Below are 27,956 nucleotides of genomic sequence, written 5' to 3'. Positions count from 1 at the left end.
GATACGAGCAGCGGAGTTTTAGATGTGTTTAAGATTAGAGTGTGAAGGTTGTAAGGCTGGCCAGAAGAGCATTGCAATAGTCGAGTCTGGAGGTGACAAAGAAGTGGATGAGAGTTTTAGCAGCAGGGTGCTGGAGGTGGACAATATTACGGAGGTGGAAATAGGCAGTCTTTGTGATTGAGAGAATCTGGGGTAGAAAGCTCAGTTAAATAAAACGCTATGGTTGCGAACAGTCTGGTTCAACCTGAGACAGTGCCCAGGGAGGGGGATGAAATTGGTGGCGAGGGTATGCAGTTTGGGACGGGGGCTAAAGACGATGGCTTTGGTTTTCCCAGTGTTTAACTGGAGGAATTAAATACTAATCCTCGGTAACTAGGTGAGTTGTAGCTAATTACTGCAATGTTGCTTCAGGTAAGGACCCTTGCATATATTTTTTAAAAAGTGGAATAGTTCTGGATGTTTTATTTCATCATAGAATCATGGAAATTTACAGCACAGAAGGAGGCCATTCAGCCCATTGTGTCTGTGCTGGCTGAAAAACAGCTAGCCAGCCTAATCCCACTTGCCAGCTCTTGGTCCGTAGCCCTGTAGGTTACGGCATTTCAGGTGCGTATCCAAGTACTTTTGAAATGCAATGAGAGTTTCTGCCTCTACCACCCTTTCAGGCAGTGAGTTCCAGACCCCCACCATCCTTTGGGTGAAAAAATGTCTCCACTCCTCCCTAATCCTTCCACTAATTACTTTAAATCTATGCCCCCTGGTCACTGACCCCTCTGCTAAGGGAAGTAGGTCCTCCCTATCCACTCTATCTAGGCCCCTCATAATTTTATACACCTCAATTAAATCTCCCCTCAGCCTCCTCTGTTGCAAAGAAAACAACCCCAGCCTATCCAATCTTTCCACATAGCTAAAGTTCTCCAGTCCTGGCAACAACTTCGTAAATCTCCTCTGCACTCTCTCTAGTGCAATCACATCTTTCCTTTAATGTGGTGACCAGAACTGTACGCAGTACTGGAGCTGTGTTTTATACAGTTCTAGCATAACCTCCCTGCTCTAGTATTCTGTGCCTTGGCTAATAAAGGAAAGTATCCCATATGCCTTTTTAACCACCTTATCTACCTGTCCTGCTACCTTCAGGGATCTGTGGACATGCACTCCAAGGTCCCTCTGTTCCTCTACACTTCTTAGTATCCTCCCATTTATTGTGTATTCCTTTGCCTTGTTTGCCCTCCCCAAATGCATTACCTCACACTTCTCCAGACTGAATTCCATTTGCCACTTTTCTGCCCACCTGACCTGTCCATTAATATCTTCCTGCAGTCTACAGCTTTCCTCCTCACTATCAACCACGCAGCCAACTTTTGTATCATCTGCCAACTTCTTAATCATGCCCCTTACATTTAAGTCCAAATCATTGATATATACCACAAAAAACAAGGGACCTCGTACCGAGCCCTGTGGAACCCCACTGGAAACAGCCTTCCAGTCACAAAAACACCCGTCAACCATTACCCTTTGCTTCCTACCATTGAGCCAATTCTGGATCCAATTTGCCACTTTCCCTTGGATCCCACGGACTTTTACTTTTCTGACCAGTCTGCCATGTGGGACCTTGTCAAAAGCCTTGCTAAAATCCATGTCGGCTACACCAACCTCATCGACCCTCCTTGTCACCTCCTCAAAAAATTCAATCAAGTTAGTCAGACACGACCTTCCCTTAACAAATCCACGCTGACTGACCTTGATTATTCTGTACCTTTCTAAATGACAATTAATACTGTCCCTCAGAATTCTTTCCAATAATTTGCCCACCACTGAGGTTAGACAGACTGGACCATAATTGCTCGGTGTATCCCTTTCTCCCTTTTTAAACAACGTCACAACATGATGGTCAGAGCCTCCGCTATTTCCTCCCATGCTTCTCTTAACAGCCTGGGATACATTTCATCTGGCTCTGGTGATTTATCTACTTTCGAGGATGGTAAACCCCTTAATACTTCCTCTCTCTCAATGTTTATCCCATCCAATATTTCACACTCCTCCTCCTTAACTACAATCTCTGCATCGTCTCTCTCTTTGTGAAGACAGACGCAAAGTATTCATTAAGAACCAGACCCACATCTTCCGCCTCCACACACAGGTTTACCCTTTTGGTCTCTAATAAGCCCTACTCTTTCCTCAGTTATCCTCCTGCTCTTTATGTATTTATAAAACATCTTTGGATTTTCCTTGATTTTAGTTGCCAATATTTTTTCATGCCCTCTCTTTGCTTTCCTAATATCCTTTTTAATTTCACCCCTGCACTTTCTATACTCCTCTAGGCTTTCTGCAGTATTGAGCTTTCGGTATCTGACGTAAGCTTCCCTTTTTTGCCTAATCTTACCCTATATGCTCCTTGACATCCAGGGGGCTCTAGATTTGAGAGTCCCACATTTTTTCTCTGTGGGAACATATTTGCTCTGAACCCTCAGTATTTCCCTCTTGAATGCCTCCCACTGTTTTGACACTGATTTACCTTCAAGGAGCTGTTCCCAGTCCACTTTTGCTAAATCACATCTCAGCTTAGTAAAATTTGCCTTTCCCCCAATTGAGAACATTTACTCCTGGTCAGTTGCTGTTCTTTTCCATAACTATGCTAAATCTAACTGAATTATGATCACTACCACCAAAATGCTCTCCCACTGATACTCCTTCCCTAGCTTCATTCCCTAAAACTGAATCTAGAACTGCCCCCCCCTCTTGTTGGGTTTGCTACCTACTGGATAAAAAAGTTTTCCTGAATGCATTTTAAGAATTCTGCGCCCTCTATACCTTTTACACTGATTCTATCCCAGTTAATATTAGGGCAGTTGAAATTCCCCACTTTTACTGCCCTATTGTTTTTGCACTTCTCAGACATTTTCCTACATATTTGCTCTTCTATCTCCTGCTGACTGGGGGTCGAAAGTACACTCCCAGCAGTGTGATTGCCCCTTTTTTGTTCTTCAGTTCAATCCATATGGCCACATTTGATGATCCTTCTAACATATCATCCCTCCTGACAACTGTAATTGTTTCTTTAACCAGTATTGCGACCTTTCTCTCCTTTTTTTAACCCCCTCTCTATCTCGTCTGAAAACCCTGTAACCAGGAATGTTGAGCTGCCATTCCTGCCCTTCTTTAAGCCATGTTTCAGTGATAGCTATGATATCATACTTCCACTTGTCTACCTATTCCCTCAGCTTATCTGCCTTATTCACTAGACTCCTTGCATTGAAGAATACATGTGTTTTCAACAACTTTACATCACTCAGTACTGTAATTGTATTTCTGATTTTCCAAATTACTATAAATTTCAAACAAAGCAGCAACTTAACGATTGCATTTGAGAACTTTAGTGAAGAAAACAGCAAACAATCTTCTCAGGATATCAGTAAAGATAGAAAATTACAGTAGAGGAACTTTTTAAGATTATTTAGTCTCATTTGATTTGAACTCCCAGTTAAATTGACATCTTTTGACAGGAAAACATTCAACTTTTGTCACTGATCTCTGCAAATTCTATTTGAAACATGACTCCTGCTTTTTACAGCTGTCATTAGCATCCAACAGTTTCACTTCGATATCAGATGTAAATTTTTCCAGACCAGAAGTTTGCATAATCGAAGTGTCAAAACATCAAACCTTGTTCTTCCTTGTATGATAAAGCCAGATTAACATTGAACTACGCAGAACTTCCAACACAGAAACAGGCCATTGGGCTCAACGGGTCTATGCCTTGTTTATCCTCCACACAAGCCTCCTCCCACCTGACTTCACCTCACCCTATCAACATATACTCCTATTCCTTTCTCTTTCAAGTTCGTATCTAGGCTATTCGCCTCAATCACTCCATGTGGTAGCAAGTTCCACATTCTCACCACTCCCTGAGTAAAGGAGTTTCTCCTGAATTTTTTATTGGATTTCTTAGTGACTATGTTATATTCATGGCCCCTAGTTTTGGACTTCCCTTCCAAGTGTAAACATCTTCTCTAAGACTACCCTTTCGAACCCATTCATAATTTTAAAGACTTCTATCAGGTCACCTCTCAGTCTTCTCTTGGCTTGAGAAAAGAGCCCCATCTTGTTCAGACCTCCCTGACAGTTGTACCCTCTCGGTTCTGGTATTATCCTTATAAATCTTTTTTGCACTTTCTCCAGTGCTTCTATATCCTTTTTATAATATGGAGATCAGAACTGTGCACAGTACTCCAGTGTGGTCTAACCAAGATTCTATATCAGTTTAACATATCTTCCCTGCTTTTGAATTCCATTCCTCTAGGAATTAGCCCCAGTGCTTTGTTTGCACTTTTCATGGCTTTCTTAACCTGCATTGCAACTTTTAATGATTTGTGAATCTGTAACACTTGATTCCTTAGTGCCTCGTGGAACGGTTACAGCACAAAAGGAGGCCATTTGGCCCAACAAGCCTGTGCCGGCTCTTTGTAAGAGCAATCCAGTTAGTCCCATTCCCCTGATTTTTCCCTTCAAGTATTTATCCAATTCCATTTTGAAAGCCACGATTGAATCTGCTTCCACCGCCCTATCAGGAAGCGCATTCCAGATCATAAATAACTACTCGCTGCGTAAGAAAGTTTTTCCTCATGTCACCTTTGGTTTTTTGCCAATCACCTTAAATCTATGCCCTCTGGTTCTCGACCCTTCCGCCAATGGGAACAGTTTATTTTTATTCACGAGATGAAGAGGACACCTGTAACCAATCTCCACCATTGAAATGGCACTGCCAGTGGCAGTCAAGGTGACCATGGCCCTCAACTTTTATGCCTCCAGATTCCTCCAAACTACCAGTATCTGTGGTGTTGCTGCTCAGAAGTATCTAGCCAAACAGTTCCAGTACAGCTACAGCACTGGCATCGACCCGACAATGTGGAAAATTGCCCAGGTATGTCCTGTCCACAAAAAGCAGGACAAATCCAATCCGGCCAATTACCGCCCCATCAGTCTACTCTCAATCATCAGCAAAGTGATGGAAGGTGTCGTCGACAGTGCTATCAAGCGGCACTTACTCACCAATAACCTGCTCACCGATGCTCAGTTCGGGTTCCGCCAGGACCACTCAGCTCCAGACCTCATTACAGCCTTGGTCCAAACAAAGACAAAAGAGCTGAATTTCAGAGGTGAGGTGAGAGCGACTGCCCTTGACATCAAGGCAGCATTTGACCGAGTGTGGCATCAAGGAGCCCGAACAAAATTGAAGTCAATGGGAATCAGGGGGAAAACTCTTCAGTGGCTGGAGTCATACCTAGCACAAAGGAAGATGGTAGTGTTTGTTGGAGGCCAATCATCTCAGCCCCAGGACTTTGCTGCAGGAGTTCCTCAGGGCAGTGTCCTAGGCCCAACCATCTTCAGCTGCTTCATCAATGACCTCCATCATAAGGTCAGAAATGGGGAAGTTCGCTGACGATTGCACAGTGTTCAGTTCCATTCGCAACCCCTCAAATAATGAAGCAGTCCAAGCCCGCATTCAGCAAGACCTGGACAACATCCAGACTTGGGCTGATAAGTGGCAAGTAACATTCGCGCCAGACAAGTGCCAGGCAATGACCATCTCCAACAAGAGAGAGTCTAACCACCTACCCTTGACATTCAGTGCCATTACCATCGCCGAATCCCCTACCATCAACATGCTGGGGGTCACCATTGACCAGAAACTTAACTGGACCAGCCATATAAATACTGTGGCTACAAGAGCAGGTCAGAGGCTGAGTATTCTGCGGCGAGTGACTCACCTCCTGACTCCCCAAAGCCTTTCCACCATCTACAAGGCACAAGTCAGGAGTGTGATGGAATATTTTCCACTTGCCTGGATGAGTGCAGTTCCAACAAAACTCGAGAAGCTCGACACCATCCAGGACAAAGCAGCCCGCTTGATTGGCACCCCATCCACCACCCTAAACATTCACTCCCTTCACCACCGGCACACAGTGGCTGCAGTGTGTACCAGGATGCACTGCAGCAACTTGCCAAGGCTTCTTCGACGGCACCTCCCAAACCCGCAACCTTCACCACCTAGAAGGACATGGGCAGCAGGCACATGGGAACAACATCACCTGCATGTTCCCCTCCAAGTCACTCACCATCCCGACTTGGAAATATATCGCCGTTCCTTCATCGTCGCTGGGTCAAAATCCTGGAACTCCCTACCTAACAGCACTGTGGGAGAACCTTCACCACACGGACTGCAGCGGTTCAAGAAGGCGGCTCACCACCACCTTCTCAAGGGCAATTAGGGATGGGCAATAAATGCCGGCCTCGCCAGCAATGCCCAGATCCCATGAACGAATAAAAAAAAAGTCATCAACGCATTGATGAGTTTAGCCAACACTTTCATTTCCTTTTTGACTGAATAGGAATAGCAGCACGATATGGCTACCCAATGTGACCGCACTGCGGAATTTCCCAAAGTACAAGAACATTGACGTGGGCAGCTGACGAGCGGAATCCTGTTCATCCTCTGGCACCACCACATGCTCCTTCTTACTCACTTGTGCAACTAGATTCACCTGGTGCTATCTCCTGATACTCATTAACTGCATCTGTGGGGAATGTGTAGCTCTGCCGCTGATGCCCAACATTTATGAGATGGACACAGGATGTTGGGAGTTGTTGGCTTTCTCTGTGCCCCTGGCAGGCTGCTCTTCCAAGCCTAATGTGATTCAAAAAAGGAAGAATGTTAAAATTTTGGCTCCACACCAGTTGCCAACTGCTACTTTTTTCAATCTCACTCCAGGGACTTGAGCACATAATCTCGGCTGACATCTTTCGGATGAGACGTTAAACCGTTTCCCTCTCAGGTGGACGTGAAAGATCCCATGATACTATTGCGAAGACGGTATATGATATATATTAATGACCTGGACTTGGTTATACAGGGCATAATTTCAAAGTTTGCAGATGACAGGAAATTCAGAAATATAGTAAACAATGAGGATGATAGCAATAGACTTCAGGAAGACTTAGACAGATTGGTGGAATGGGCAGACACATGGCAGATGAAATTTAGCGCAGAGAAGTGTGAAATGATACATTGTGGAAGGAAGAATGAGGAGAGGCAATATAAACTAAATAGTACAATTTTAAAGGGGGTGCAGGAACAGAGACCTTGGGGTGTTTGTACACAAATCTTTGAAGGTGGCAGGACAAGTTGCAAAGGCTGTTAAAAAAGCATATGGAGTCCTTGGCTTTATAAATAGAGGTATAGAGTACAAAAGCAATGAAGTTATGCTGAACCTTTATAAATCTCTGGTGAGGCCCCAACTGGAGTATTGTGTCCAATTCTGGGCACCACACTTCAGGAAGGATGTCACGGCCTTAGAGAGAGTGCAGAAGAGATTTACTAGAATGGTACCAGGGATGAGGGACTTCTTAAATGTGGAGAGACTGGAGAAGCTGGGTCATTCTCCTTGGAGCAGAGAAGGTTAAGAGGAGATTTGATAGAGGTATTCAAAATCATGAAGGGTTTTGATAGGGTAAATAAGGACCAACTGTTTCCCGAGGCAGGAGGGTCAGTAACCAGAGGACACAGATTTAAGGTAATTGACAAAAGAACCAGAGATGACATGAGGAAAAAAAATTATGCAGCCAGTTGTTATGATCTGGAATGCACTGCCTGAAAGGGTGGTGGAGGCAGATTCAATAGTAACTTTCAAAAGGGAACTGGATAAATACTTGAAGGGGAAAAACTTCAGGGGTGTGGGACTAATTAGATAACTCTTCCAAAGAGCCAGCACAGGTAAGATGGGCCAAATGGCTTCCCTCTGAGCTGTATCATTCTATGATTCTAAGAGCAGGAGAGTTCTCCCTGTCCTGGCCAATATTTAACCCTCAACCAACATCCCTAAATCAGATTATTTGGTCATTATCACATTGCTGTTTGTGGGACCTCGTTGTGCACAAATTGGCTGCCACGTTTCCTACATTACATCAGTGACTCCACTTCAGAAAGTACTTAATTGGCTGTAAAGCACTTTGGGATGCCCTGAGATCATAAAAGACGCTGTTTAAATGCAAGTCTTTTCTGTACTAACAATTTCCATGAACCACAGCACATTTTTGCCACAACTGCTATTTCACTTCAGTAAACAAGGTGTTGCATTTAGTTTACAGCTGAGGAAGGAAACCTGGCAGCTTAAGTTATTGACATCTTGTGGAAGTTAAATATTTTATTTGAGGACAGGTAGAAAAGACCATTTGACTCCGTTTATTTGAAGTAATTCCGTTTCTGGAAATTATTGTGTTAATTTGACAGTGACCATGTAAAAGCTAGGCCCAGGATTCAGTCAGTGTGAGGTTCCTATCAACCAGATAAAATCAGTCCTTGAATGCATGCCATAAGCATTTGATTTTGAATCAAATCAAATCCTAGTTAAAATAAGACTTTGTTTTTACATAGAATGTACAGCACAGAAACAGGCCATTCGGCCCAACAGGTCCATGCTGGTGTTTAAGCTCCACACGAGCCTCCTCCCTCCTCTCTTCACCTAACCCCATCAACATATCCTTCTTTTCCTTTCCCCCTCATGTGTTTATCTAGCTTCCCTTTAAATGCATATGTGCTAATCACCTCAACTACTCCTCTTGGTAGCGAATCCCACATTCTAACCACTCTCTGGGTAAAGAAGTTCGTCCTCAATTCCCTATTGAATTTATTAGTGACTATCTCATATTTATAGCTCCTAGTTCTGGTTTCCCCTGCAAGTGGAAATATCTTCTGTATGTCTACCCTATCAAACCTTTTCATAATCTTAAAGACCTCTGTCAGGTCACCCTTCTCTTTTCTAGAGAAAATAGCCACATCCTGTTCAATCTTTCCTGATAGGTATAACCTCTCAGTTCTGGTATCATCCTAATAAATCTTTTTTGCACCTTCTCCAGTGCCTCTATATACTTTTAATAATATGGAGACCAGAACTGTTCACAGGACTCCAAGCGTGATCTAACCAAGATTTCTGTACAAGTTTAACATAACTTCCCTGCTTTTCAATTCTATCCCTCTAGAAATGAACTCCAGTGCTTGATTTGCTTTTTTTATGGCCTTATAAACCTGTGTCGCTACATTTTTAATGATTTGTCAATCTGTACCCCCAGATCCCTCTGCTCCTCTACCTCATTTAGACTCTTATTTTCCAAGGCGTATGTGGCCTCCTTATTCTTCCTACCACAATATACTATTTCACACTTACCTATATTGAAAATCATTTGCCCATTCTGCAAGTTTATTAATGTCTTCCTGTACTTTGTCGCAGTCCTCGGCATTAACTATACCCCCAAATTTGGTGTCGTCTGCAAATTTTGAAATTTTACATCTGAATCCCGAGTCCAAATCGTTTATGTAAATGATGAACAATGGTCCCAGAACCGATCCTTGTGGAACACCACATCCCACCTTTTGCCAGTCTGAGTAACTAGCTTTAACCCTACTCTCTGTTTTGTAGCCAGCTTGCTGTCCATTCTGCTACTTGTCTCTTGACTCCAGATGCTCTGACCTTAGTCATAAGTCTGCTATGCAGTACCTTTGAAAATCCAAATTTATTACATCTGCTACATCACCCTTGTCTACTCTTTCTGTTACTTCTTCAAAGAATTCAATAACGTTGGTCAAGCATGACCTTCCCTTTTGAAATCCGTGATGACTATTCTTTATTATATTTTCGGTTTTTAGTTGTTTTTCTATCATAGGTTTGAGTAAGGGTTCCATTATCTTTCCGACCACCGATGATAAGCTAATTGGTCTATAGTTCCCTGGACTTGTTCTATCTCCCTTTTTAAATACATCAATCGCATTAGCTGGCCACCAGTTCTCTTGCACTATTCCCTTTTCTAATGAATTTTTATATATATTTAATAGTGCCTTTGCTATCTCTTCCCTAACATCTTTTAACATGCACAATCCATCTGGACCAGGGGTTTAATCCTCTCTAGGTTTGATTACTTTATCAATTATCTCCCCCCTTTCTATCTTAAATGTCTTTATATCTTTTTTGATCTCTTCTTCTGATGTCATGCTCGCCTTGGTAAATACTGAGGCAAAGTAATTATTTAATATTTCTGCCATTTTGCTGTCATTACCTGTGAGTTTATTGTGTGTATCCCTTAGTGGCCCTATTCCTATCCAAATTTTTCTTTTGTGTCTGTAGAATACTTTACTATTTATTTTTATATACCTTGATAATTTAATTTTGTAGTTTCTCTTTGCCTTCCGAATTGTCTTTTTGACTTAGAGTCATAGAGTTATACAGCACGGATAGAGGCCCTTCGGCCCATCGTGTCCGCGCTGGCCATCAAGCCCTGTCTACTCTAATCCCATATTCCAGCATTTGGTCCGTAGCCTTGTATGCTATGGCATTTCAAGTGCTCATCCAAATGCTTCTTGAATGTTGTGAGGGTTCCTGCCTCCACAACCCTTTCAGGCAGTGAGTTCCAGACTCCAACCACCCTCTGGGTGAAAAAGTTCTTTCTCAAATCCCCTCTAAACCTCCCGCCTTTTACCTTCAATCTATGTCCCCTTGTTATAGAACCCTCAACGAAGGGAAAAAGCTCCTTAGTATCTATCCTATCTGTGCCCCTCATAATTTTGTACACCTCAATCATGTCCCCCCTCAGCCTCCTCTGCTCCAAGGAAAACAAACCCAATCTTCCCAGTCTCTCTTCATAGCTGAAGCGCTCCAGCCCTGGTAACATCCTGGTGAATCTCCTCTGCACCCTCTCCAAAGCGATCACATCCTTCCTGTAGTGTGGCGACCAGAACTGCACACAGTACTCCAGCTGTGGCCTAACCAGTGTTTTATACAGCTCCATCATAACCTCCTTGCTCTTATATTCTATGCCTCGGCTAATAAAGGCAAGTATCCCATATGCCTTCTTTACCACCTTATCTACCTGTTCCGCCGCCTTCAGGGATCTGTGAACTTGCACACCAAGATCCCTCTGACCCTCTGTCTTGCCTAGGGTCCTCCCATTCATTGTGTATTCCCTTGCCTTGTTAGTCCCTCCAAAGTGCATCACCTCGCACTTTTCCGGGTTAAATTCCATTTGCCACTGTTCCGCCCATCTGACCAACCCATCTATATCGTCCTGCAGACTGAGGCTATCCTCCTCGCTATTTACCACCCTACCAATTTTTGTATCATCAGCGAACTTACTGATCATACCTTTTACATTCATATCCAAGTCATTAATGTAGACCACAAACAGCAAGGGACCCAGCACCGATCCCTGTGGTACCCCACTGGCCACAGGCTGCCAGTCACAAAAACAACCTTCGACCATCACCCTCTGCCTTCTGCCACTAAGCCAGTTTTGTATCCAAAGTGCCAAGGCACCCTGGATTCCATGGGCTCGTACCTTCTTGACCAGTCTCCTGTGGGGGACTTTATCGAAGGCCTTACTGAAATCCATGTATACCACATGCACTGCGTTACCCTCATCCACACGCCTAGTCACCCCCTCAAAAAATTCAATCAAATTAGTCAGACATGATCTTCCCTTGACAAAGCCATGTTGACTATCCCTGATTAATCCTTGCTTCTCCAAGTGGAGATTAATTTTGTCCTTCAGAATTTTTTCCAATAATTTTCCTACCACTGATGTTAGGCTCACTGGCCTGTAGTTCCCCGGTTTTTCCCTACTCCCCTTCTTGAATAATGGTATTACATTAGCGGTTCTCCAGTCCTCTGGCACATCCCCTGTGGCCAGAGAGGTTCTGAATATCTGTGTTAGAGCCCCCGCAATCTCCTCCTTTGCCTCACACAGTAGCCTGGGATACATTTCGTCCGGGCCTGGGGATTTATCCATTTTTAGGCCTGCTAAAACCGCCAATACCTCCTCCCGCTCGATGTTAATATGTTCGAGTATATCACAGTCCCCCTGCCGTATTTCTATGTCTACATCGTCCTTCTCCATAGTGAAAACAGATGCAAAAAATTCATTTAGAACCCCTCCTACATCTGCCGGCTCCACACACAGATTGCCATTTTTGTCCCGAATGGGCCCTATTTTTTCCCTAGTCATCCTCTTACCCTTAATATACTTATAAAACATCTTAGGATTTTCCTTTATTTTGCTCACCAGTGTTATTTCATGGCCCCTCCTTGATCTCCTAATTTCTTTTTTAAGTATCCCCCTGCACTTTTTGTACTCCTCTAGGGCTTCCTCTGTCTTTAGCCTTTTGTATCTGCCAAAAGCCCTCCTTTTTTTCCTAATCCATTCTCGTATATCCCCTGACATCCAAGGTTCCCTGGAGTTCTTGGAACCACCCTTGACCTTTACGGGAACATGTTGCCATTTTATGGTCTCAATCTCCCTTCTGAAAGATTCCCATTGCTCCGATGCGGATTTTCCTACAAGCAGCTGATCCCAGTCCATTTTGGCCAGATCCTGCCTTATCCTATTAAAATCGGCCTTCCCCCAATTTAGAACCTCTATTTCCGGCCCCTCCCTATCCTTTTCCATGACCACCTTAAATCTCACCGAATTATGGTCACTGTCACCAAAGTGCTCACCTACTAGCACTTTGGTGACAGCAGGTTCTTTCCTCACCTTTTTTATATTCCCTTTTGTCATCCACTCCTTTGTTGTCTACGTACTTGGTGTATGTCTTTTTCTTCAGTTTCAATTTTTCCCTTATTTCATTATCCATCCATGATGTGTCATTACTGGCTGGTTTGTTCTTGCCTTTTAGTGAGATATATTTCTTCTGGACATCCATTGATCACCGTTTTAAATGTTTCCCACTGCTGTTCTATTTTTTTGTTTATCAGTAAATTTTTCCAGTTTATTTTCCCGAATTCCATTCTCATCCCCTTAAAATCAGCTTTTTTTCCAATTTATTACTTTGGTCTTTGTCTTCCTTATGTCCTTCTCAATCTTTATCTTCAACTGTGATTGCTATTGAATATTTTGTGAAGCTGAGCGCCCTACCTTCTTAAATGCTTTATACCAGCCAGGCTGCACTTAAAGTCTTATATAAAGTCTTATTAAAATAGCCTAGCTTTATTTAATAAGTTAATTATTGCCAATCGCATACCAAGTCTCATTGCATCAGATGGGGTTAACTCGGCCAGAACTTCAACAGTGAATAAAGCAGTTTAATTGAGGTTAAAAACTGATTTTAAACATGTGTATTCCAGACAGCAATTGGGACGCATGTGTATTTAGTTGGAGAAATTGGAATGTTTAACTGTGTTATTGGCTATCAATTGCCTCAAAGTCTTTTAACTTGCAACAGGAGATGTAAAAAGGGGAAAAGTAACCGAGAAACAAAGAGCGTAACAGAAACAGAGAGAGAAAAGCAGGGAATAACACAGGAGAGCAACAAAGAGCAGGGAGAATGAGGGGGAATAACAAAGAATAACATTGGGCTGGATTTTGCTGGAGTGGTGTGCTGTGTTAGACTTTTTTCTGCACCCTTCATGCTGAAAATGTTTTTGTGCCATAGCTTGCTGAAAGTGAGAGCTGATGAGGGGGGAGGGGCAACGGAGCATCTGGGACGTCAGTGAACGGTGGGAGCAACAGTGTATCTCCTTAACCAGTGAGATATAAGAATTGAGAAAGAAACAGGAGTGACTGAAAAGGAGGATGAATTAGAGTCAAATCAGGTACAGAAAGTGAAACAAAGAGAGAGAAGGAAAGATTGGATTAAAAGAGAGATAAAAAGAGAACGGAAAAGTAAGAAAAAAAAATTAGATTTTAAATTTAAAAAACCTCTAAGAACAATTTACTACCTGCAGGAATGAGACTGCGTTGTTTAAATTGTTCCCTTTCTGGGCTGGAGAGGTTGCGTGGCATTGCAGAAACATAAATCTTGTCATTAAAAGAGTCCTTACGTCATTAAGTACAATCCCTAACTTTCTGCGGCGAGTTTATCTAATGTTAACAGTGCATGTGCAGCAATTTCTTTAATTTCACAGGGAGGCTGAGGGCGAGCTCCCATTTTTGCAAGGCTAACGGCAGAGCGACTCAAATTGTCCAGCAATTTGTGGCAATTCGCAAGTGACGGGGTATCTTTTCCTCGCGACAAATTGCTGGATTGTTCACACACTAATGTGCACATTAAACTCACCGTTACTTTCCCAGCGAATTCTGGGCCATTATGTGGTGAATCATACGCTGGGGCAGACCAATTTTACAAAAGAGTCCTACAACAAATGTAGGACCCATGTTTAAATATTACAATGAGCTTTCTGAATCATTGTGGCGTGCACCCTGGTGCCTATGAAGGAACCCGATCCAATATGGCAAATGGAGCACTTCTGGCACAGGACAGGAAGCCATATTGGACTCTTGGGAATCTGTTTTATGCCTGTAAAACTGATGCAGCACGAATGAGTTTCTAGGCCTGGGTCTCTTGACTGGAAAGTAAATATCTTACATGTTTAAAGCACTAATTTATGTAAATGATACTTAACTTACCAGAAACAGCTAAACAGTCCACTTCCAGTTCTGTATTGGGCAATAAATCCACACACTTTTCATTCTATTTGACTAGCAGACCTTTCAAGAGTCTTGCAATGTATGGGACCTCTGCAGTTTTGCAAGTGAAAACGAGCAGCCCAAATTGAGAATGTGGTCTGAGAGCTACGAAAGTCTTTGCTTCCAACCTTGATAACAAGTACAAAATACTTCCCAAAAATATAAGTTTAATAAAAGCGAACAGCCTATTTTTCTGTTTTTCATTTTGTAAAGTTGCAGACTTTAGAATATTTTTACAGCGACTGAAATCTTTTAACCTGAAACACATGAGGGGTTTGTACATAAACTGGGAGGAAAAAGAGTGGAAGAGCTATAGTGGTAGGGGATTCTATCGTAAGGGGAACAGACAGGCGTTTCTGTGGCCGTAAACGTGACTCCAGGATGGTTTGTTGCCTCCCTGGTGCCAGGGTCATGAATGTCACTGAGCGGCTACAGGGCATTCTCAAGGGGATGGGTGAGCAGGCAGAGGTCGTGGTCCACATTGGGACCAACGACATAGGTAGGAAGGGAGATGAGGTCCTGCATCAAGAATTTAGGGAGCGAGGTAGCAGATTAAAGAGCAGGACCTCAAAGGTTGTAATCTCTGGATTACTCCCAGTGCCACGGGCTAGTGAGTATAGAAATAGGAGGATAGAACAGATGAATGCATGGCTAAAGAGTTGGTGCAGGAGGGAGGGTTTCAGTTTCCTGGATCACTGGGCCTGCTTCTGGGGAAGGTGGGACTTGTACAAGTCGGACGGGTTGCACCTGAACCAGAGCGGGACAAATATCCTTGCGGGGAGGTTTGCTCGCACTGTTGGGGGGGGTTTAAACTAACTTGGCAGGGGGATGGGATACAGAGTGGAGCTACAATAGGGGGTGATGTGCAGCCAAATATAGAGAAAAAAACAAGTCAGCTTGGAAGACAGGGCAAATATGTGAGGGCAAGGCTGGATGGCATCTATTTTAATGCAAGGAGTCTTGCGAATAAGGTGGATGAACTGAAGGTGTTGATAAACACATGGGAGTATGATATTGTTGCTGTCACAGAGACATGGTTGAGGGAGGGGCAAGACTGGCAGCTCAATATTCCGGGGTACAGAATCTTCAGGCGAGACAGAGGGGGAGGTATAAGAGGAGGGGGGGTCGCAATATTAATTAAAGAATCAATTACTGCCATAAGGAGGGATGATATATTAGCAGGTTCCTCTAATGAGGCCATATTGGTGGAGCTTAAAAACAAAAAGGGGGCAAGCACTTTGATGGGAGTGTACTATAGGCCCCCAAACAGTCAGGGGGAGATAGAGGAACAGATATGTTGTCAAATCTCAGAAAATTGTGCAAATAATAGGGTAATAATAGTGGGGGATTTCAACTTCCCCAATATTAACTGGGATACTCAGAGTGTAAAAGGCTTAGAGGGTACAAAATTCTTAACGTGCATCCAGGAGAGCTTTTTGAGCCAGCATGTAGAAAGTCCGACAAGAGAGGGGGCGGTACTGGACCTAATTCTAGGGAATGTGGCCGGCCAAGTGGAAGAAGTGCTAGTAGGTGAGCACTTTGGTGACAGTGACCATAATTCGGTGAGATTTAAGGTGGTCATGGAAAAGGATAGGGAGGGGCCGTAAATAAAGGTTCTAAATTGGGGGAAGGCCGATTTTAATAGGATAAGGCAGGATCTGGCCAAAATGGACTGGGATCAGCTGCTTGTAGGAAAATCCGCATCGGAGCAATGGGAGTCTTTCAGAAGGGAGATTGAGACCATACAATGGCAACATGTTCCCGTAAAGGTCAAGGGTGGTTCCAAGAACTCCAGGGAACCTTGGATGTCAGGGGATATACGAGAATGGATTAGGAAAAAAAGGAGGGCTTTTGGCAGATACAAAAGGCTAAAGACGGAGGAAGCCCGAGAGGAGTACAAAAAGTGCAGGGGGATACTTAAAAAAGAAATTAGGAGATCAAGGAGGGGCCATGAAATAACACTGGCGAGCAAAATAAAGGAAAATCCTAAGATGTTTTATAAGTATATTAAGGGTAAGAGGATGACTAGGGAAAAAATAGGGCCCATTAGGGACAAAAATGGCAATCTGTGTGTGGAGCCGGCAGATGTAGGAGGGGTTCTAAATGAATTTTTTGCATCTGTTTTCACTATGGAGAAGGACGATGTAGACATAGAAATACGGCAGGGGGACTGTGATATACTCGAACATATTAACATCGAGCGGGAGGAGGTATTGGCGGTTTTAGCAGGCCTAAAAATGGATAAATCCCCAGGCCCGGACGAAATGTATCCCAGGCTACTGTGTGAGGCAAAGGAGGAGATTGCGGGGGCTCTGACACATATATTCAGAACCTCTCTGGCCACAGGGGATGTGCCAGAGGACTGGAGAACCGCTAATGTAGTACCATTATTCAAGAAGGGGAGTAGGGAAAAACCGGGGAACTACAGGCCAGTGAGCCTAACATCAGTGGCAGGAAAATTATTGGAAAAAATTCTGAAGGACATCATTAGTCTCCACTTGGAGAAGCAAGGATTAATCAGGGATAGTCAACATGTCTGACTAATTTGATTGAATTTTTTGAGGGGGTGACTAGGCGTGTGGATGAGGGTAACGCAGTGGATGTGGTATACATGGATTTCAGTAAGGCCTTCGATAAAGTCCCCCACAGGAGACTGGTCAAGAAGGTACGAGCCCATGGAATCCAGGGTGCCTTGGCACTTTGGATACAAAACTGGCTTAGTGGCAGAAGGCAGAGGGTGATGGTCGAAGGTTGTTTTTGTGACTGGCAGCCTGTGGCCAGTGGGGTACCACAGGGATCGGTGCTGGGTCCCTTGCTGTTTGTGGTCTACATTAACGACTTGGATATGAATGTAAAAGGTATGATCAGTAAGTTCGCTGATGATACAAAAACTGGTAGGGTGGTAAATAGCGAGGAGGATAGCCTCAGTCTGCAGGACGATATAGATGGGTTGGTCAGATGGGCGGAACAGTGGCAAATGGAATTTAACCCGGAAAAGTGCGAGGTGATGCACTTTGGAGGGACTAACAAGGCAAGGGAATACACAATGAATGGGAGGACCCTAGGCAAGACAGAGGGTCAGAGAGTTCTTGGTGTGCAAGTTCACAGATCCCTGAAGGTGGCGGAACAGGTAGATAAGGTGGTAAAGAAGGCATATGGGATACTTGCCTTTATTAGCCGAGGCATAGAATATAAGAGCAAGGAGGTTATGATGGAGCTGTATAAAACACTGGTTAGGCCACAGCTGGAGTACTGTGTGCAGTTCTGGTCGCCACACTACAGGAAGGATGTGATCGCTTTGGAGAGGGTGCAGAGGAGATTCACCAGGATGTTACCAGGGCTGGAGCGCTTCAGCTATGAAGAGAGACTGGGAAGATTGGGTTTGTTTTCCTTGGAGCAGAGGAGGCTGAGGGGGGACATGATTGTGGTGTACAAATTTATGAGGGGCACAGATAGGATGGATACTAAGGAGCTTTTTCCCTTCGTTGAGGGTTCTATAACAAGGGGACATAGATTGAAGGTAAAAGGCGGGAGGTTTAGAGGGGATTTGAGAAAGAACTTTTTCACCCAGAGGGTGGTTGGAGTCTGGAACTCACTGCCTGAAAGGGTTGTGGAGGCAGGAACCCTCACAACATTCAAGAAGCATTTGGATGAGCACTTGAAATGCCACAGCATACAAGGCTACGGACCAAATGCTGGAATATGGGATTAGAGTAGACAGGGCTTGATGGCCGGCACGGACACGATGGGCCGAAGGGCCTCTATCCGTGCTGTATAACTCTATGACTCTATAACATGCTGATGTCGAGCCACATGGGGCTGCAGGCTTGGATCGAGGCCTGGTCCCCGAAGATTTGGCCATTAAGTTTATTTTTTGCCATTTTTAAAGCGGCCACCTGGCAGCCCCTCCGCCCCCCCCCCCGCGGCCCATCACTTCTCCGCCAGACGTTCCAGCCTTCAAAGGGCGTGAGGAGGATGCTCCAGTTCCCCCCTGCCGCCAATTGCATTTAAATTATGGGTCCTCCCACTGAGCTGGTGAACTTTTCATCGGAGGTGCGGGATGGATGTATCTTGGCCGTTACGCTGAGTTATGCCACCCCGTGGATTTTCAGGGCCCAGAGCCATGATCTCACACCTGCTGCATTCTCACCCTCTCCAGTTTTGGACCTGGAAAAAGAGGATACCCCTTGCGTCTCCCAACCTCCTTCTTCATCAGTGTTTCCTCACTGGTACAGCACACCCCGGCAATGGAAAGATATGTTGAAATGGAACAGGCACTGCACGTTCTACTGGAAGTCTGGTGGTTTATAGAAAAAAGTATATTCCCAATATATTCCCTGGTGGATTTTTTTTTGGACAAGTTTGTTTTTAATTGAAAGTAATTAATTCAGTACTATGAATTTTGTTGCGATCTGAGGGTTAGATTCTTCATACACAAATGGAATTTAGCTGGCATAAGTATTTGAGCTTATTTTGGTGTCTTTCAATTTTCCAACAACTTCTTTATCAGTGAGATTCCTATATCTTCTCAGAACAGAAATCTGGTAACAGAGGTAAAAAATAACAACTTTGGTTTTATGGGTCTTTCATTTACCACAGCTGCAATCCACACACCGATGGCAATTGCCAAATCAGAAAGATTTGTTACGGGATTGTTTTGTTTTACCATTATCATATTCTCAATAAAATGCTGTTATCATACACGTTGGAATTGATCAACGCGCCTAAATGTAGTTCTGTTAGGCCATGAAGGTTGGGAACAGTTTTGCCAGCAGAAACAATAATATTACTTCACATGACACAGAGACTTGTTTCTGAACTTGTGTTACAGAGCCACTAGGACCAGAATCCCTGTTAAAGGTGTGTATTATTTTATTATCTCATTTCTATAGATGGTGAATCAAGAAAACTTGCTGAAGGCTGCCTTGCCTCTGACTCTCTTTGCTAGATTCATTGTCAGCAATGGGCTGTCCACAAGAAACGGAAGTCTGGAGATCATCATTGAAAATACTGATCGCATCCTGCCCACACTGTCGAAAAACAAAGGGATCCGATTGGTTGAAGGCTCGATGATGTCCATTTGTCCAGAGGTGCTCCAGTTATCTGACCCTGACACTCCCTCACAGAACCTTACATACATCATTGCACAGCATCCACAGTATGGCCAACTGTACCACAAAGGGGTTGTTCTTCACCAGCGTAACTTCACGCAGTTGGACGTCGACAACATGGATGTAGCTTACAAACATGGTGGAGGAGACTCGCAGATTGACAGGTTCACCTTTATTGTCACTGATATGAGCAATCACGGCTTTCTGGTCAATGGGAAATTGCAGACTGAACCAGCTATATTCACAATTGAGGCAAGTGGCTAGGGATATCTGTGGTTTTAGATATAGGGCTTACCTCAAATTAGAAATGTAACCTTGTAGGTAGCTATAATAGTAGATCGGAGGATTTCTGAGTGGGGTACGTAGGTTCAGGCCTCAGTCTTGACTGGTATTCCTACTTGGCTGTGGTTAAAACTCTGGGTTCTTCCTGAGAGATGGGTTTCGGAGAGGAAGCATGGAAAATTAGTCAGGTGGAAATAGGAACTGACAGCCCTGAATTTTGCCTCCTGGGGTAGAGATTCATCAAGAAGCAGTATTGTCCCTGTGGGCAAAGATTCCTGCAGACTGCACTATCCTGCTGTTCTACCCTTCCACTTTAGGAAAATAGTGTGAATATTGGGACCTGAGTTATGGGTTAGAAATAGGAAAATAATGGTAATAAAGTTTAAAAAGTGACAGTGGAAATGTTGGGACTATCTTATTGATTAGATAATTCTAGCTGATGTGGTGAATTATGGGTTTCTTCCTTAACATGCCCAGTTGAAATGTGATAAGTTCTAATGGGAATTAATACACACATGCATTGCTTAGGATATGCGCTAAAGCTGAGCATCTAAACAAAGACTACAGAGAGAAGGTTGGACACATTTTCTTCTTTGTTGCTGTGATTACCTTTGAGTGTCTCATATTAAAAAGAAAGAATGTGAAAGCTTTTATTCTCTGTGGCTTTGGTGCTTTAGTTATTCATAGAAGATGTTAAGTCAATAGCTTAAGGATATGAATGGGTTAGGAAGAAAATCTTTATAAGTGAAATAAAGGTAGTGTGATATCACCAGTGTGAGACGTGTGTATTTTTAAACTTGCTACTAATTATTAGAAATAATGTAAGTTACTTCTAATGAAAAATTTCACAATTTATTGATGTTTTTGTGACTTCATGACAGCACAACAAGAAGCATGAGTAGAAATAAGTTATAAACTGCCACAATGCTGTGGTTTTGATGGGGGAAGGTCGCTTGTGTGTACTATTGTATTGTCTGCCAGAAAATAATCAAATAATTATGTAATAGTCCACATATAGATTAATGTATTGAAGGAAGTAGAGCATCTGTACGATGCTTTGAGAAGAATTTCATGACCCCAGTCAGAAAGCAGCAATGGAAACAGTGATACTTGATGTTTAAAATACACTACTGAAGGATGTTTAATTTTAATATTGTGGTCAAATCATCTCGAAGAAGCAATTAAAGACTGACTTATTACCTCTGTCCAGGTGAACCATGTGGACAAGGCTGCCCCGATAATAGTTTACCTTCAGTGCCCATCCAAAGTCGAAGTGTTAAAAAACGGACAGTATGGAATCTACATCTCTTCTCGAGACTTGAAAGCATCAGATACTGACAGCAAAGATGAAGAGCTCATTTTCCACATCCTACGTGCTCCACGTTTTGGTTACTTGGAAAACGTCACCACTGGTACTGTATCAGTCACTTTTCATTCACCTCTATTATCATTTCATTTGTATTTATAGATACCCCAATATTATATCAAACTGAATCAGTACATTGAACAGTTCATACAATCCCAGTTATGACTGTTTTTTCCACTAATGATTTGACATTTTTTTCACATTGTAGTATGCTAAACTATAAGTGCAAGTGTCAACTTAGTTCAGTTGGAACCACACTTTTTCTTGATTCATAGGGTCATGGGTTCAAACCCAACTACAGACGTGAGCCTATAATCTAAACTGCCACTCCTATATAGCACTGAGGGAATGTTGCATGTTCAGAGGTGCTATCTTTCAGATGAGATGTTAAGCCAAGCCTGTATGCTTAGGTGAACATAAAAGATCCCACGGTGCTATTCAAAGAAGAGAATGGAGAATACAGACCGGAATGCAGAAAACGGTGTTATAGCGGGGCTTTACTGCAGGAGTGTTCAATCGTTTGCACAGATATGTATACCACAACTAATGGCTGGCTCTGCATGATTAAATTGCTTTTGAGTCAGTTAGAATTATAACTAGACATCCAACTCGTAATCAATTTTGTGCTTCTTGGAGTTGCTGAACCACTTTGATTCTTTTGTCTTCCGCTCTCTTTCTTCCACTTCTATATCACCTCTTTCACTTCTATCTTTCATGCTCTCCTGCATTTCCGTCTCTCTCTCTCTCTATCTCTTCCTGTACTTATGTTTTTATTATTTGTTCTTGGGATGCGTGCAACACTGCCAAGATCACGTTTATTGTTCATCCCTAGTTGCCCTGGGAAAGTAGTGGGGTGTCTTCTCCTTGAACTGCTGCAGTCCTTGTGGTGATGGTACTCTCACAATGGTGCTAGGTTGGGAATTTCTGGATTTTGACCCAGCAGCGATAAAGGAATGGTGATATATATCTAACTCAGGATAATGTGTCACTTGTAAGGGAACTTGTAGGAGATGGTGTTCCTTTGACATTGCTGGTCTTGTCCTTCTCTGTGGTAAAGATCATGGGGCTGGGAGGCACTGACTAAGTAAGCTTAGTAAGTTGCTGCAATGCATCTTGGACATTGTACATACTGCAGCCACAGTGCGTCAGCGGTGAAGGGGTAGATATTAAATTCAGTGTCAGGGGCACCGATCAAGCGGACTGCTTTGTTCTGGATAGTGTTGAGTTTCTTGAGTGTTATTACAGCTACATCCATGCAGGCGACTGGTGAGTATTTTATCTCACTCTTAATTAAGCCTTGTAGATGATGGAGAGGTATTGATGGGTCAGGAGACACTCCTCACAGATTTTGCAGCCTCTGCCCTGCCCTGTACTTTTAGCCACTGTGTTGATATGGCTGATCCAGTTCAGCTTCTGGTCAGTGCTGACCCCCTAGATGTTGATGGTGGATGTTAGATCAACCGAATAGATTAATCCAAATTACATAGGTTCCAATGGCTGAGATAAATCAGACTGGTGGTTTTATTAATATTGACAGAAAGTACAAGCAAGTTATATGTCTATACACTTACTAGTAGGTTAAGCCTCGGGTCTGCCTTTAATTCTAACTAAACCAGGCGAGTTCTCAGCACAGATTACCAAAGAATTACTGAAAGTGAGCGTATTTATACACCGAGATGGACAATGTCAGATGATTTGCTCTAAACCTATGAATTCTGAGATTATTGTCATGTGATCTTTGTGTCATATGTTACTGCAGCAGTAGATGGCAATGTCACACCACAAACACTCCATTCTCACTGGAATGTGCATCTTGTTCATGTGGAAAATAACAAAATTTCCATTGTTATAAACTTCACAACTTAACACAATGATAACAGCTGAAATGTAGACATGGTGCTTCCAAACTATAAATCTCATACAAACCGTTTGATGCATCTTAAATTGCATTAACCTGTCACCCTCTGCTTACTGAGGAATCCTGCGGAATCCTTACGACCCAATCTAAATCATGCTGTTGAAGGTCAGGGGAAGCAGCTGCGTTTTTTCTTGTTGTAAATGGTCAATACCTGGCACTTATATGGTGCAAATATTACCCTTCACTTGTCAGCTCAAGCCTGGATGTAGTCTGGTTCCTGCTGTAGACTGGTATGGACTGTTTCATTATTGGAGGAGTTTTGAATGGAGCTGAACGCTTCAGAATAATCAATATACAGCACTTTTCCTCAGACGAGGCAAGATCATTGATGAAGCTGCTGAAAATGGTTGGGCCAAAGACGTTGGAACTCTGGTTCCCGATGTCTTGGGGCTGTGACGATTGGTATCTGAAAAACACAGCCATCTTTCTTTGTGTAAAGTATGACTCCAGCCATTGTAGAGTTCTCCCATTGATCCCCGTGAACCTCAGTTTTGCTTGGAGCCATACTCGGTTGAGTTTTGTCTTCCCGTCGAGGAAAGCTACTCTCACAGCTCCTCTCGCATTCGGCTCTTGTGTCCTGTCTGGATCGAGGCTGTGACGAGATCTGGAGCCAAGTGGCTCTGGTAGAACCTGAACAGAGTGTTGCCGGGCGGGTTACTGGTAAGTAGGTATTTCTTGATGGCGTTATTGATAACTACTTCCATAATTTTGCTGACATATCTGACTCACCTACTTCACTACCACTTATCTACTATATTTCTGTTTTTCTCTGCTGTATATCAAATGTGAAAATGCTTAACTGGAAGAGGGCAAATTTCAGTGAGTTAAAAAGGGATCTAAAATTGGTCGGCAGAACAGTAATTGAACAATGGGAGGCCTTCAAGGAGGAGTTGGTTCGGGTACAGAGTAGATACATCCCTATGAGGGGGTAAGGAAGGGCATCCAAAGCTAAAGCTCCCTGGATGACTAAAGGTATAGAGATTAAAACAAAATAAAAAAAAGGAGGCTTATGATGAATGTAAGGTTCATAATACAGTAGAGAACCAGGCTGAATATAGAAAGCACAGAGGAGATCTAAAAAAGGGAATAAGAGGGGCAAAGCAAGAGTATGAGAATAGATTAGCGGCTAAAATAAAAGAGAACCCAAAAGTCTTTTATAAACATATAAATAGTCAAAGGAAGCGTGGGACCGATTAGGGACAAAAACGATCTTCTTTAGAGGCTGAGATACGAAATGAATACTTCACATCTGTCTTCACTAGAGACGAGGATGCTGCCATTGTAGCAGTAAAGGAGGAGGAAGTAGCGATATTGGATAGGGTAAAAATAGATAAAGAGGAGGTTAGTTTTAGCATAGTTATGGAAAAGGACAAAGATAGAACAGGAGTTAAAGTTTTCAGTTGCGAAAAGGCCAACTTTACTAAGCTAAGAAGTGATTTAGCAAAAGTGGACTGGAAACAGCGACTTGAAGGTAAATCAGTGTCAGAGCAGTGGGAGGCATTCAAGGGGGAGATTCAAGGGGTTCAGAGTAAACATGTTCCCACAAAGAAAAAGGGTGGAACTGCCAAATCTAGAGCCCCCTGGATGTCAAGGAGCTTACAGGGTAAGATGAGGCAGAAAAGGAAAGCTTATGTCAGACACAGAGAACTAAATACTACAGAAAGCCGAGAGGAGTATAAAAAGTGCAGGGGTGAAATTAAAAAGGAAATTAGGAAATCAAAGAGAGGGCATGAAAAAATATTGGCAAGTAAAATCAAGGAAAACCCAAAGATGTTTTATGAATACATTAAGAGCAAGAAGATAACTAAAGAAAGAGTAGGGCCTATTAGAGACCAAAAAGGAGGCGGAAGATGTTGGTCGGCAAAAGAGCCAGAGGTGACATGAGGAAACATTTTTTTGCACAGCGAGTCGTAATGATTTGGAATACACTGCCTGAAAGGATGGTGGAAGCAGATTCAGTAGTGACTTTCAAAAGAGAATTGGATAAATACTTGAAGGGAAAAAATGTACAGGACTATGGGGAAAGAGCAGGGGAATGGGACTAATTGAATAGCTCTTTCAAAGAGCCGACACAGGCACGATGGGCCGAATGGCCTCCTCCCGCGCAGTACCTACTATGATATTTTCCTTTCTCATCTTTTCATTTTTACTTCTATCACCGGTTTGTCTCTGCAACTGCAGGCAGGGAGAGGCCACAGCATCCGCATTCAGACAAGCAGCTGATTTAAAGACAGCAACAGTGGGATTCAGGTGGGCAGGCAGGTTAGGCAGTATCCATCTGTACTCCCCACTGTGGGTTTATTCCCATCTGTACTCCCCACTGTGGGTTTATTCCCATCTGTACTCCCCAATGTGGGTTTATTCCCATCTGTACTCCCCACTGTGGGTTTATTCCCATCTGCACTCCCCACTGTGGGTTTATTCCCATCTGCACTCCCCACTGTGGGTTTATTCCCATCTGTACTCCCCACTGTGGGTTTATTCCCATCTGTACTCCCCACTGTGGGTTTATTCCCATCTGTACTCCCCACTGTGGGTTTATTCCCATCTGCACTCCCCACTGTGGGTTTATTCCCATCTGTACTCCCCACTGTGGGTTTATTCCCATCTGTACTCCCCACTGTGGGTTTATTCCCATCTGTACTCCCCTCTGTGGGTTTATTCCCATCTGTACTCCCCACTGTGGGTTTATTCCCATCTGTACTCCCCACTGTGGGTTTATTCCCATCTGCACTCCCCACTGTGGGTTTATTCCCATCTGTACTCCCCACTGTGGGTTTATTCCCATCTGTACTCCCCACTGTGGGTTTATTCCCATCTGCACTCCCCACTGTGGGTTTATTCCCATCTGCACTCCCCTCTGTGGGTTTATTCCCATCTGTACTCCCCACTGTGGGTTTATTTCACTCCTCACTCCCCATTGTGGGTTTATTTCACTCCTCACTCCCCACTGCGGGCATATGTCACTCCTCACACCCCACTATGGGTTTAATTCACTCCTCACTCCCCACTGTGGGCATATGTCACTCCTCACTCCCCACTATAAGTTTATGTCACTCCTCACTCCCCACTATGAGTTTATGTCACTCCTCACTCCCCACTGTGGGTTTATGTCACTCCTCACTCCCCACTGTGGGTTTATGTCACTCCTCACTCCCCACTGTGGGTTTATGTCACTCCTCACTCCCCACTGCGGGCATATGTCACTCCTCACACCCCACTATGGGTTTAATTCACTCCTCACTCCCCACTGTGGGCATATGTCACTCCTCACTCCCCACTATAAGTTTATGTCACTCCTCACTCCCCACTATGAGTTTATGTCACTCCTCACTCCCCATTGTGGGTTTATGTCACTCCTCACTCCCCACTGTGGGTTTATGTCACTCCTCACTCCCCACTGTGGGTTTATGTCACTCCTCACTCCCCACTGTGGGTTTATGTCACTCCTCACTCCCCACTGCGGGCATATGTCACTCCTCACTCCCCACTGTGGGTTTATTTCACTCCTCACTCCCCACTGTGGGTTTAATTCACTCCTCACTCCCCACTGTGGGTTTATGTCACTCCTCACTCCCCACTGCGGGTTTATTTCACTCCTCACTCCCCACTGTGGGTTTAATTCACTCCTCACTCCCCACTGTGGGTTTATTTTACTCTGCACTTCTTACTGTGTGTTTATTTCCATCTACTCTCCCCACTGTGGGTTTCGTTCACTCTGCATTCCCCACTATGTTTTTTATTCGCTTTGCATTTCCCACTGCGAATTTATTTGCATTAACACTCCCCACTGTGGGATAATTTCTATTCACACTCCCCACTGTGGGATAATTTCTATTCACACTCCCCACTGTGGGATAATTTCTATTCACACTCCCCACCTTGAGATGATTTCACTCTTTCCATTCCCAGTTATGATTTGATTGGCTCCGCACTCCCCACTGTGGGATTATTTCATTTGGCACTTCCCACTGTCTGCGTAACACCTGCAGTGCAAGATGAAGACACACCACCACCTTCTCAGTGCAACTAGGAACAAGCTCACATGCCGCAAATGAATTAAGAATTCCCACACTGGTACATTAATTCATGAACCACTGGCTGAAGTGCGATTCTCATGTACTTTAATTGATGCACTGATCTTGCTATGATTTATTGCTGCCTAGGAGGATTCATTCGTAATAAATTCACACAGAAAGACTTGAACTGCAGGAACATCATTTACATCATCAGACCTTCCTCCGAAGTAACGTCAGACAGTTTGGAATTTCAAGTTGCAGATCCCACAGGAAACTCTGCTGTCCCTCAAACGTAAGATATTTGTGTAAAAATCAATGATTCTTTGACTCTATTTTACTGTTAGTCACAAATGTAGGAAATACTTAGACATGGAAATTACCTGACAAGTCTGTTAACTGACAGTGGGTGAACTTGTTAACTTGTCTGGGCGGTAATCAGAATCGGTTACTGAGTAAAATAAACTCTTGATCAAACTATATAACAGTAGTACTCACACCAGGACCCAGGTGCAATTTGCAGCTCACCAACGCCTTGAACAATAGCTACTAGCAGACTTACCACTCGACATAGATCTCACAGCCTGAAAGCATGTGGAATATGGACTGAACTAAACTCAGTGCTTTTCCCTAACTTTTTTTAATTTTCTGTAATAAATCAAACCGTAAAGGAATAGTATAAGAGGCAGTGTTATTTCAGCTCCAAAACTGGAAGGGCCCTCTTAAGATAGAACTTTTGATAGAATTATTGGTCC

At 43.4% G+C, this 27,956-nt stretch overlaps 1 protein-coding gene across 8 annotated transcripts in view; it reads left to right on the top strand.

Moving 5' to 3' along the window:
• Positions 1-27,956, top strand: part of frem1a (Fras1 related extracellular matrix 1a) — a 337,163-nt gene that overhangs the window by 236,456 nt on the left and 72,751 nt on the right. For 6 of the 8 annotated variants that reach the window (XM_067983690.1, XM_067983689.1, XM_067983688.1 and 3 more), the window contains exons 25-27: positions 19,457-19,871; positions 21,112-21,313; positions 27,352-27,496. In XM_067983690.1, the coding sequence (XP_067839791.1) occupies positions 19,457-19,871; positions 21,112-21,313; positions 27,352-27,496 (762 nt within the window). Of the gene's footprint in view, positions 1-19,400; positions 19,872-21,111; positions 21,314-21,542; positions 21,627-27,351; positions 27,497-27,956 lie in introns of those variants that run through there. The other 2 variants (XM_067983692.1, XM_067983693.1) reach the window with 2 other exon arrangements.

The sequence above is a fragment of the Heptranchias perlo genome, chromosome 4 (genome assembly GCF_035084215.1).
Source record: "Heptranchias perlo isolate sHepPer1 chromosome 4, sHepPer1.hap1, whole genome shotgun sequence".
NCBI lineage: Eukaryota > Metazoa > Chordata > Chondrichthyes > Hexanchiformes > Hexanchidae > Heptranchias > Heptranchias perlo.
The sequence above is the reverse complement of the archived record's forward strand: the minus strand, read 5'-3'. Positions and strand labels throughout refer to the sequence as shown.